The sequence below is a fragment of the Bombus affinis genome, chromosome 18 (genome assembly GCF_024516045.1).
Source record: "Bombus affinis isolate iyBomAffi1 chromosome 18, iyBomAffi1.2, whole genome shotgun sequence".
In the NCBI taxonomy this organism is placed as follows: Eukaryota; Metazoa; Arthropoda; class Insecta; order Hymenoptera; family Apidae; genus Bombus; species Bombus affinis.
The window spans coordinates 3,261,632-3,274,398 of record NC_066361.1 but is presented as its reverse complement, the minus strand read 5'-3'; the positions used below and the strand labels follow the sequence as shown (position 1 = coordinate 3,274,398).

Genomic DNA, 12,767 nt, shown 5'->3' with positions numbered 1-12,767 from the left:
AAACCGATACGGTTATTTCGGAATATCTGCAGCCATACGCGACCACTCGATGCTTCCATTTCAATGTTCCGCCCCTCTGAGCGTAAAAGTGGCGAAAATGCGTCGAGATAGGGTGAGTTTTGCGAGGGCTCCGACCGGAGAGCTCCGCTATAATACCCCAGTGGCTGGAAACGGGCAATCGAGACGTAAACTTCGATACTCTCGGAATTAGCCTCGGAGAATCGACAGAAATCGCGGGCCGTTTGACGTTTCGCCACCTTTCGCTCGAAATATCAAAAAAAAAAAAAAGAAAAAGAACCACTCGCAATGCCGTACACGAGAATGGATATTTGAATTTTTTAAACGAATTCGAGATATTTGCATCTAATTTTCTCTTTCTCGCGTAATTTCCGATTCCTGTTAAATTCGAATAGGATTATAAATAAACGGATAGACGCAGACCCGTGTTTCTCGGTATCGAAGGATATATCTTTGGATATTACGAAATTCGTTTCGAATGGGAGACACTTTTGGAAGCAAAGGGCTCGTAGAGATTGATGCACCCTATAATTTACTATACGCTTTTATTTCGTTTGTATATCATAGATATAGCTTATGAGTATAATTCTACATCAAGTTTCGAAAATGGATACATTTACATTCATTGTCAATGGATTAACTTTTCGCCTGTCAATGTCATCGTCAATCGCCACCCTCGTCGTCGTCACCTTTTTCATCGTACGGTATAATACTAATTCTTGAAATAGTCAGTAGACACGAGACTCCATTATTCCGTTACTTTTATTACTCTTAACGTGGTAGGTAGGTATTGAAGGACAGCTACGCTCTCTTATCGTTCTAGCATTACATTAATTAGGTATCATCCAGCGGCACGCGAGCAACCGCGGCTCTCTCCACCACCGACCAATCAATCGAGCGGTCAACAAAGTCGCCTCTCGATTAATTATACCCGATCGATGGATCGCCGCGGTTCCTCGCTCACTGAGCAACGTTAACGTTACGTAGTGTTAATATTTACATCGAAGAAACTCTTGAAGTAATACACGGCTTTCCATTCATTTAACGTAGGTACAGCAAGACGATAATTATAAGACCTAAATATTCTCGGTTTTCTGATATTTTTTTTCGTATGTTGCCTTTTTTCTTTTTTTTTTTTTCTTTTTACCTTCGAATGGTACATGCGTGAGTATGTGTACGTTACGTATGCGAATTTGCACGGTGAGCATGCGTGAACACCTGTATATCGTATGTATATGTGTTCGTGTATGTGTATGTCTGTGGAGAGATTCGAAAACGCGTGTGCACGGTTCTTCCGACGAATGGTTCACGAGTTGAACTAAAACAGTACCGTGAGAAGAAATTCGATGTTGAATTGTTCTACAGAAAAAAAAAAAAAAAAAAAAAAGAAAGAAAAGAAAAGAAAAAAACGAGGAACAACGACTTTTGTTTTTGCGCAGAGAAAACAATAACGATCACAGTACATCGCGTCGAAGCATCGAACACTCGAAAGAGAAACTTTCGACATCGAAATCCCACTGTCATTGGCGACTCGAGAGTTAAAAAAATGCGACATGTGCACAAACCCGGCTACGTGGCTCTTACTTTTCTAGTTACGTTTATCTTTCCTCCGTTTTTCCGCTCGTCTTCGACTTACTTTCTAAGAATAACCATCACTCGCGTATATTATACTTAATTCTCGAAACAATAAACAATATTTAAGTAACCGTTTAACGGCGCAGGACGATATATAGCCGACGAAAGTTATTTATAAGGACGAAGAACTTAACAAAACGGAAGTTCGAGAATCGCACGATCGTTTCACTGGGAAGAGATAAGGGGAGAGGGAAAATTCGCGTTCTCGCGCGCAACGCGAAAACGCGCGAATAGTCGCTGAGACAGCTACCCCTCTCTCTCTCTCTGTTCGAACGTGAAATTCTCGAGGCATCATCGACCCGCTAAGAAACTAACCGGCAGGATACACACGATGTTGTACACTCGCGAGCATAGAACTACCATAAAAAAACCCTCGTTAAAAGTAACAGTATTCGACGCACGCGCGAAAAATGGGACAGCTGCCAATAATAGAAACAACACTTAGAGCGTAGACCACCGACACGTTCGTCCAGCCTATCGACTTCCGGAACTAGTTGTAAGCAATGGAAGCCAAGGAATTATTATGTTTGCGTGCACAACTACGTTGTTTTACATTTTAATGAAAATTTTACTTAAGTCTCCGGAAAAAAGTGCTTACATCTAATTCCGAGTCTATGCGCGTAGCGGTGTTGCGTAACACACGCAAATCGATCGTAAGATTCTCTAACGAACACAGTAAAAAGAGAAACTTATACAGTGATAATATATTACAATTAGATGCATTTTTTCGTCCGACACATTCTTGCTTCTTCTTTTCCTTTTGTCTTCGAAAGACGATCGAATCGTATCGTATCATGGTCGCGCATTTTTATGGCACGGAGAGATCTCACTCCGATGGCCTATCGGGAAAGTGCTCTCCGCTTGTTACGAGACGAAATCGACGTCTTTCGAAGTCGCAACGTTTTTATAAATATCTGTACATAATCTCGGAAACGTAGAAAAAACGATAATAGCATTAATTGTATGATTAAAGGAAAAAAAAAAGAAAAAGAAAAAAAAGAAGAAAATAAAACTCGGCAGTAGTCTCAATCACTCTTACATTTTCGCTTCGCATTTAACAAAAACAAAACTACAAAAAACATGTAAAATAAACAGCTCATAAATAAACAATCAGATTTAGTACGTAATAAAGAAAATATAACAAATTCTTCCATCGTTTTATTCTCATCTTTTCGTATTTTTAGCTCTATCTGCATCCTGTCGAACGGACTCCGATGTCGTATCCTTTTAAATAATTCCATCCTTTTTTTCGTCGCTTTTTTCATTACCAATCGGTACGCATATATTCGATAATAGTTGAAAATTTAGATTTCTGTCGAATCTATGCCACGTTGCCCAACGCATACACGTACATAGTACAATTCACGCGAACATTCCCTTTCGTTCTATTTCTCTCATTCACACGCTTCCGATTAATTATACTCTCTTTCTCACTTATGCGGACGTAGGTGGTCCCCCGTTCGAAGGACACTCACATCCCCTTTTTCTCTTCCATTCTCTCTTCCGCGCTTCAAAACGCTGTGACGTCGTTTCGACCAACGCTCGAGCCACACTCCACAGTGTTTCCGTTTCACGCAATTTCCTTAATTCGGATTAGAGAAGTGTTCACATACGCGCGTGCACGCATCAAATTTCCTTTTTTCTCTTCTGATCTTCCAACACTCTCGAGAGCACCGCGCGACACGCGCGTATTCCATTTCACGTTTATCGAATCGTCAAATCGATTCCAGAAGAGCGACGATGGATCGTGGTTGGTTGGTTGGTTGGTTGGTTCGTCATCTTTATAATTCCTGTTGCTTTTTTTACGCGAGTTTGGCAAGTCGGGCAAAAGTTGTACTACTTAAATAGCGATGCTTTTGTTGTCAACGTTGTTCGTGTTATTTCCTTATTTTTGTTACTTGTGTTTTTGTGAATCTACACGTATATATATATATATATACATACATACATATATAATACATATATAGCAATATATATAATGTGTGTGTGTGTGTGTGTATATATATATATATATTCGTATGTATAGACCTAATCGATACAGTTTTAATTCAATATAATACATCTATAATAATGGTAAGAATAGAGCGAGTAATTCGATTAGATGTGAGGAGAGGAAAGGGTAAATGATTAAGGAAGTAGGTTGGCGAGGGATGGATGAAAGGATGGAGGTAAGATTAGGGGAGGGTGCGAAAGAGAATAAGGAAGCGTTAGGAAAGTTATATGATATGATTACGCGTCAATTATTTGGAATAATATTCTATAACAATGTAGATGCCACTAGGTAGCTTAAAGATAAGCCGAGAGAAAGCTTCGTATGTGGACGGCGCCCGCACAGTTTTTCTTCTGTTACTCTAAAAATTCACGTCTGACGCGCTGATCCTCTTCGGTTTTATGCCCGAATGATTTGGGAACGCGGGCCACGTTCTTCTCCGACGCGCCACGCTTCATTAATCTCATAAAATTAACGTCAATTTGCGTAACAAATCGGCGACACCGAGTATATCACCGGGAACGTAAAGTACTCGCAACGAAACTTAAAACAGAGGGGGGCAAAAATAGACGATAATGTGGACGATCAACACGAACGCTTATAAAAGAGAAAACAATGGAAACGATGCAACGAAACGACGTAACGTAAACAACTGGCAACACGCAACGAACGATCGGTTGTTCGAGACTGTTCGTCAATGGGATTACGATTAGAAACAACGAGAGGACGGCACGCAGTCGAGGCACGTCTCAGCGCGACTTATCCTTCGAGGATGAACGGGCAACACGGTTCAAGGAAAAACGTCGAATAAACGGAATTCGGTTACTAGGGTCCCGAATGGAGCGAGCCGAGCAGATGAGTGGAAAGCGGAAACGCCTAGGTTCCCAAATCGTTCGTTCGTTTGGTCGAAACACTCGACGCTGCTTTCTCGGCGAGAGGCTCGTGTGAATATGCGCGTCACACACACAGCTACATTGAATTTTTTTCTTCTTTTTTTTTTTTCTTTCCTTTCGAACCGCAGTCACTAACGATTAAAGACTTAATACATACGTACGTATATAACATGGTCGCTACGAATCTCACCGTTGCGATTACTGTACAAACTTCTCAGCTAATTAATAATGATAATTAATTATACTTAGTACGCGTTACGTATATCCCTAATTTGTCGGACGTATCGGCGCCGCCACTTCCGCTAACCACGTTTCCTGGCCAGCCGCGTCACTTAAGTCGTTTTAAAAAACAGACTCTGTACACGCAAACGGTATTAACATTCAAAACAAAACGTAACTATGCTATGTAGTAATAAAAATAATAAAAATAGTGTCGTCGATAATATTATCGATAATAATAATATTAATATTAATAATTCGTAAATAGAGTCACGTGTAAAGCTTTTCTACAAATAGTTACACCGATTCTCGGCACTCGATCGCGTCACGTGCATCTTTTCCCTTCTTTAATGTTCTTTTTTTTTTTCCCCCGTAAAAAATTTCTCTCCCCCTTTCCATTAAACGTCTTCAGTTCCCTTTTCCATTCATCTTTTTCTCTTTCACATTCGTATTTCTTTTTACGTATACATTGAGCCGAAGAAGATTGAGGCGCGATCGCACACCTTCCTTTTATTACTTTCCGTCCGAAAACTGTCGATATAGAACAGAAATAACCTTAAACCGGCAGCACGAAATGCATCACGAACAACGTATCACGCCGATCAAGGTCGCGCGTTTATATCGCTACCGCGTTAAATTCCGTAATTGGGATTACGCGGACCGGAACCGATATACGACTTGCGTGCGTCGACAATTTTTCTCACAGTTCTCTCCGCTTCTACATCGCTACGGCCACGTGCGTCGATTCTCCTCGATCCTGCTCCGAAGAAGGTATAGTTGCTTCGCCAGAAGTCGCAATAATACAACGTTACGCACGCAGGCCAAATCGTAAGAAGTAAACCGCGCTAACGTCGCACGCGAACAGAAACGAGAATCGCGAGAAAACACGGACTTTCCAAGTAGCCGAGTACGCGATTCTTCGTTCAAATTCCTTCGAGCGAGCCACGAGCTTCGTCTTTCGGAAAATTCGTCGAAGATGTTCAACCGATTGTTCGTCGTTGGAAGAAACAAAAAGGAAACAAAAATTATAGAAATAACATATAGGAAAGCAAAATATGGAAGAAACAAGTCAACGATTCACCGAGCAAACTATTCGGTTCCATGAATTCGATTCTAGCATGATCGAATGCGCGTCTCGTCCATTCTCTTAACTATCAACGTCGTCGTCGTCGTCGTCGTCGTCGTCGTCGTCGTCGTCGTCGTCGTCGTCGTTGGCTGTGTTCATCGAACTGCGTCAGTATTAATTGGGACCCAGCGGCAACTATATATTTTTCCGAGTATCCCGTTCCCTCGGAACGTTCCATTCCCATCAACTGAACCGTATATCCTACCGTATCTTATTATATTTTATATTCTATGTCGTTCGCGTAAACGTAATATTCTTTTTTTCTTCGCTTTCGTTTATCTTGCTCGTTACACGTTTAAGACATCGTTACAATTACGGTATGCAGAGGTATATTCTCTATGTGGAGGTCTGAGGAAGGTGGCGTGGAGGTTGAAGGAGCAAGAAGGGGACGGGTGGGGATGAAGGTGGATGGAGATAGTTTACATGAGTACATCTCGTGAGTAAACTCGCATGCTCAGCTTAATCGTTACTTTACGTACGGCGATATTTATGTATAATAGTACTTTAGGTAATTAGCGGTATAGTATTAATATGAATACGGTTTTTATCCATTCATTCACTCTCTCTCTCTCTCTCTCTCTTTCTCTCTTCCTTTCTCTCTCTCTCTCTCTCTCCCTCTCTCTTTCGGTCTCTCGCTCGCTCAATGTTACTTTTCCTTAGATTTTCCCCCTAAAAACGATGCGATTTCACCTTGATTACGGACGTCTATTTATTCTTTACTTTTTCACTATATAATAATAGCTGCTCTAGCTGATCTAAAAATTGTTCCTTTCCTCCCTTCGATTTAACAAAATCTTATTTTTTCCTGCTTCCTATTCTTTTGTTGCGTAGATTCTTTTTTTTTTTTCATTTCTTCTTTTTCTACTAATTTGTATGTACTTTTACGTACGTCATACGTATTCTAAATTTCATTTTCATTATGATACTACTATCAAAATCTTTCTTTTTTTTTCTATTTGTTTGTTTGTCTTCCGAGCACGGCAGAACAAATTTTCTTCCCCTTTTGTTCATATACATATATATTTATGTGTATATATATATATATATATATATATATATATATAACGTACTCGTTATTTTTAACAATATATAATACGGTATTGTGTACACTATGATTTTACATCGTAAATAGATGGTCATTGCGCGATTCGTACAACAGATCCTCCGCCTTACTGGAAAACAAATCTCGCACGGTTTTTCTTGGTTCGAGTTACGTATATGCGTTTGTTTGCAGTGCCTCGACGATTCGTCGTACCTCTTTCTCAAACAGATCGATAAGCGGTTGACCAATTTCTTTCGAAACTTTCAAAACCAAAGGAATCGCTGGAAATGGCGAGTAAAAGATAAAGAAAAGAACGTTCAACAGGAACGTGGAATCGCGAACGAGAAATTTTCGACGCGGAAGTCTCGAGAGACGATCTGTTCTCCGTGAAGATCAACTTACGGAAGACGAAATAACAACGACGATACAATCTAAACTGTTTCCTGATAAACGATATTAAAAACCGGTCGGCATCCGAATCGATAATCGTGGAATATGGCGGAGGAATATTTTGTACGGATCGACATTAACGGGGAGGAGAAAAAAATAATTAGGTAATAATTTATATAATCTGAAAGATCGGCATTTCTTTCTCGGTTTCCCTTGCTAGTCCTCTTCGTCGTTACGAATTCTACGTAAGTAAATAGCAACAACGGCTTCTATATCTATGGAAAAAGGTCTACCCTGACACCAAATTACGTATTTAATGTACTAAGAGTGAGATACTCGTCCGGTGATGTGTCTTTGTTTGCGTAAAAATCTCTTGCGTGTATTTAGAAGTTCGTTCTCTCTCTCTCTCTCTCTGGCGTACTCCCGTTTTCTTCTATTTTTTTCCCCGATTTTCTCGCCCCTTTTCCGTTCTACTACGGCCACTCGTACGTTCGATTATCGTCCGCGGAGGCACCTTGCTGTCCCGTGATGCTGGACGCGAAAGCGTAACTGACAGAGATACTCGGACGCGGAAATAACAAATCGATGTACGATACACGAAAGAACTGACCAAGAAAAAAAAAAAAAGAAAAAAGAAAGAAGGAAAAAGATGGAAGGAACAGAACGAAATAATCATCCGTTCATTTTCAACGATTTCGATACTCGAATTAACACGGCTATATATAATATGCTCGATATAACTATGATAACACTACGTAAAATTAACAGACAAAAATTAACATGTGTCAACGCGAAATGAGCGAATAACGTTATTAAGAAGGAAGAAGTATGAAAAGAAGAAAGAAAAAAACAATCGTAGTTGGAAAATAAATTTCTCTTGGAAGAAGGTCGCGTTCGAAATGGTCGCGGGATCGGTCATGGATCGTGACCGCGACCCGATTAAACGATGATCCTCGCCAATAGCGTAACGATAAATTATCTTAGATAATATGGAAAACGTGCTGCTTTCATACAAGTTATCTTGTATTAGTAAAAGCCTTAGCGATACCTTGCGCGATATCATCTGAGATCTAACTGAAGCGATAAATGAATGTGAATGCCGATCGACGAGTCAGCCCCTCCCGAAATCGACTACTACTACCTGAAACGTTTCAATTTTTCACTCGAAACACAGTCGTACTGGTCGGGTTTATCGGAATGAACGGCGTTGTCGAACGTTTGAAACGTTCGTTAATCAAGATAGTTTAAAACATCGTTATTGAGAGATCGAAAAAATACATGGAGAATAATAATCTCGTTTTCTGTTTGATCAACGATCTTTCCCCCGTATAGTTTCGTCAGATTTCCCAACATCTTCGTGCAACGCTTCATCGCTCATCGTGGTTTCGTCAAATTTCCTCGTAAAAAAATAAATTTCCGCGCCTCGGGGTTCCTCCGGACCAACACCTCTGGTACCAATCGAGAGGAACCGACGGGCATTCAGTTTTAGAAAAGAGAGAATTTATCGTTGAAGGAATACCAATCGAAGCAACGACGCGTTCCAACGCCGATCTTTTTCAACGTTTCGCGAGAGAACATGGCCGATCCGGGTCGAAGAAACGTACGAAAAGAATGTATAGAAAGAAAAAAGAGAAACGAAAAACCGAAGGAAACACACCGATCCGCAACGGGTTCGGTTAGAACGGTTAAAGGATATTTGCGTCAGCGAGAGCAGATCTGGCGTAGTCGGCACGGACGTCAGAAATGGCAGAAATATTATCGGGAGCCACGTTAATTTACCTAATTACAACGCGAAGTCTCGAAGAGGCAATCACGAGCGTAAACCACGGTTAATTAACTCTGGAAAAGGAGCTCGGCAAATGGCATCGATTTGTACCACTAAATTCCTCTCTCGTGGAAAGAAGTCGGCCAGCGGCACGAAATTGCTCGTGCGCATACAGTCGAATGTATGCTAGTTTCGTTATAATCGGTAAGAAGCGCGGTATCCGAACAAGCTATCCGAGGTATTCAAAGTCCGCAATCGCGCGATAGGTATGTTATGTTTTAACGACGGCGTCCAGAGTTCTCCGATACGATCCGTTTGCCATCCTTTCCGCCGCTCATTCACTCGCGCGAGACTAATCGCAACGCGAGTTATCCCGCGTTATCGGTTCATCCCCGAACAACAAGCTACATCCGATCTACCGTGAGATTCGATTTTCACTCATCCTCTCGCCGTATCCTTCTATCGGCAATAGAGAAACTCTCTTCGACCAACTAAACTTTGATCGGAATATTTCGGAGAAAGCTATCAGATATACGTAGACGTTCCGATATAGATGCGAAGAAAAGATATCGCGATGATCAACGTTGGTAACTGTCGTATGGCGAATGAGAGGTAATTAGAATAATCGATCAAAGTTGAAATAGAGAAATTTGAAAAGGTCAGGCCCGCGATCGTCCATGTTCCATGGCATGGCGGAGAGCAACGAGTTTCGTGTCCCCCCTTTTTTTTCCTCCGTTTTGATCGTTCGGCGGAATTAGACGAATTCTTCGACAGCCTCGTTTAATTACTCCCTACCACTCCTCCGTCGGTATTAATTGATCGTCTCGTCGGCGCTGCCGTACACGAGATCTTCCGTTATACGGCAGGGCGGCGTTAATCCTTCGGCCTCTCCTCGTTCCAGCTAATTCTAGTTCGTCGGTTTCCGACGCGCGATCGTTGGCTGCTCCTCGTGTATGTCTGTGTGGCAGTTATCGCGCCAACCGATCATCCCCGCTGTTCATCACCCGGCAATCGCGATGACTCGTCGCGCCCGATTAACAATTATTACATTATACGCTCTAGGAATCAGTCACAGGCTAGGTCCTTCCTTTTGGCCCAGCCAAATAAGTACGTAGTGTTTTTTTTTTTTTTAAATATCTTTTTCCGTTTTTTCTTTTTTTTGAGGGTGTGCTTCTCGCTTCTTTTATACGCTTCGCTTTTCTACTACGCTCCTCTCTCTCTCTCTCTCTCTCTTTGTTTTCTAACGACTACGATTACTTCTTCCGCATTCCATTTCTCCTTCGTTCCTTTCTTCTTCCGTAAAAAACAAAAGAGACAGACAACTTCAAACATCGTTGCGCGCTTTTCTCTCTCGGTTCCCTCGTTTCCTCCGCAACCTTTGCGATCCCCGCGCGTCTCTGCCTCTTATCGACGCCGAGTCTCATCGGAGAGGGGCAATGGCACAACACGCTGCGCTATTGTCGTTACTCCGAGTCGTAATCGTTCGCCTTCGTAAAACCGTCCTCTACTGCGTTTCCTCTCCGTTTCCCTTTCTTCTCTTTAAAACTCGATACGAAAACAAGAGAACAGAGATCACTCGATAAAGTCTTCGTAGTACGCGTACTACGTAAAGTACGCGAGAACACCTTCTTCTCAGTCAAGAGAGCGGGAGGAAAAAGAAGTCCCGAAGAGACAGGCCTTCGTGACCTAGTCGGTTCACGCCGGAAGAGCAAGAAGAGGTGCATTTTTCGTGCTTGTCCGCGTTAGTTCGATTTCTCTCTCTCTCTCTCTCTCTCTCTATCTCTCTCTCTCTCTCTCTCTCTCTACACGTTTGGCCAACCTCTTATCAGCTACTTCGCTTCGATGTATGCGTCTAGGCTGCGTCCAGTCTCTTGTTTCTTCTTTAAAAGAAAGACAACCGGCCTAGCAAAGTCTCCTATGTGGGCACCTTACTGACCGCCTTCAGAAGATCGCTCTGCGTCTTGTCGAGACCGCTCACGTGATGTTGCTGCTGATGCTGCAGCGCGGCGTTCTGCTGCTCCTGCTGTATCTTCGCTTGCTTCTCAGCCTGCTGCTTCTTCATCATGTCCTGTTCCTCCCGTTCCCGCCTGGCCTGCTCGTTGATCTCTTTCACCGCCCTCAACTCCTTCTTCAGCTTCATCCGCCGATTTTGGAACCAGATCTTGATCTGTCGTTCCGTGAGGCAAAGTGCGTGCGCAATTTCTATTCGTCGCCGTCGCGTCAGGTAATGGTTGAAATGAAATTCCTTTTCCAACTCCAGCGTCTGGAACCGTGTGTACGTCTGTCGACCCCTACGCCTCGGACAACCGTTCGGCCCTGGAAACGTCAAAAACGCAGATTTGCCTAGGTTAGTTTTTTTTATGCAGGAAAATTTGCCTTTTAACCCTTTGCACTACCACAGTCAACTCCTGCCACGTCGATATGCTTACCACGCTCGTTGTCCCCTTGGTCCAAGGTAAATAAAGTGTCGCGCAAGTTACTCGAATGATTGGCACATTGATAGCGAAAATTTGGAAGAAAGAGTTGACTGTTGGCTCGGTACAATGAGCGCGCAAGAAGTGCAAAGGGTTGGGTGATTAAATTATATTCGATAGCTGTACGTTTGAAATTAAAAGCTCCCTTCGCTGACGCACAGAGATCGATCTTGAAGACGAGTTTCGTTCACGAAAGCTGTTACTCTATACGGCCAACTGACTCCATTTTGATCATCCATTATTGATTTATTTATTAAACTCGCTTACGTAATTGCCCAGCGATATGCATTAGCCGGTTATTACATATTAGTCGATCCATCAACCTCATAAGTGTCATTAGCCGCGAACACCAACTACGTGCTATAAAACTGCTACTAATTTCACGTTTTTTCGACCATATAAATTTACCGTTTATTGTTTAGTGACCGTCCGGCGATCGTAAGAAGGAAAAGAATGCTACCCCGTTTACGAACGAGGTTTTTCGTTACGTAAAGTTCAATGTTTTTTCACGGAATGACCTGCGTTTCGCCTGTCGAGTCACAAATCTCAACTCTCTCCTCGCTTTCTCTTTCGGTGAAAAAAAGCAACACGTTCGGATGGTCAGTTTATTGCAGGGGTTGAACGAGGTAAAAAGTAGAAAGTTTTTTGGGGGGGAAAAAAAGTCTACGTGTTCATTGTAAATAGGCGGAAAGAAAGATTGAACCCTTTTTTGAAATATCTTTTCGTCCAACTTTCTCTGCACCCGCAGAGTCAAAGTCGTAAAATGCGATACGCTGAGCACACTGAATTTTTTATGGTGTTTAGGTAGCTATCGAAGCACATGGCCGCGCTAACCAGGTAAAAACTGATGCTTGTGTCACCTGCTCTTTACTGAAAACTCTGCTTACCCAGTCCTTTAAAAACCTATCCGAGACAACAGGCGATCATTTCCATCCAAATAATTACGTAAACCTTACATTTATCTATCCTAATTGATATCTTTGAACTTTCCATCGTTCAATCACCGAGTACTAAGAAATTACGCGAATGGAGATTTAAAAGTATCAAATAACCAACACAGTTTGGTTATTTGCGACTTATAGAGAAGAGAACGCAGCGTAAGATGGCCGCAAGTTGCACCATAGACGCGCGATAAACTTCTCACGGGCAATTTTCGCAATTGGCTCGAACGTAATTTTACTTTTGGCCGGCGGCGTAGAAGGGTGGGCTCGGCAT

At 42.2% G+C, this 12,767-nt stretch overlaps 2 protein-coding genes across 4 annotated transcripts in view; both read right to left on the bottom strand.

Moving 5' to 3' along the window:
* LOC126926628 (homeotic protein ultrabithorax) overlaps positions 1-12,767 on the bottom strand; it is a 284,928-nt gene that overhangs the window by 236,428 nt on the left and 35,733 nt on the right. The gene's annotated exons all lie outside the window — the stretch shown is intronic.
* The window catches only part of LOC126926616 (homeobox protein abdominal-A homolog), a 42,219-nt gene continuing 29,998 nt past the window's right edge, over positions 547-12,767 (bottom strand). Inside the window, exon 3 of one of the 2 annotated variants that reach the window (XM_050743017.1) lies at positions 547-11,421. In XM_050743017.1, the coding sequence (XP_050598974.1) occupies positions 10,994-11,421 (428 nt within the window). In that variant the 3' untranslated portion in view covers positions 547-10,993. The remainder of the gene's footprint in view (positions 11,422-12,767) is intronic. The other variant, XM_050743018.1, reaches the window with a different exon arrangement.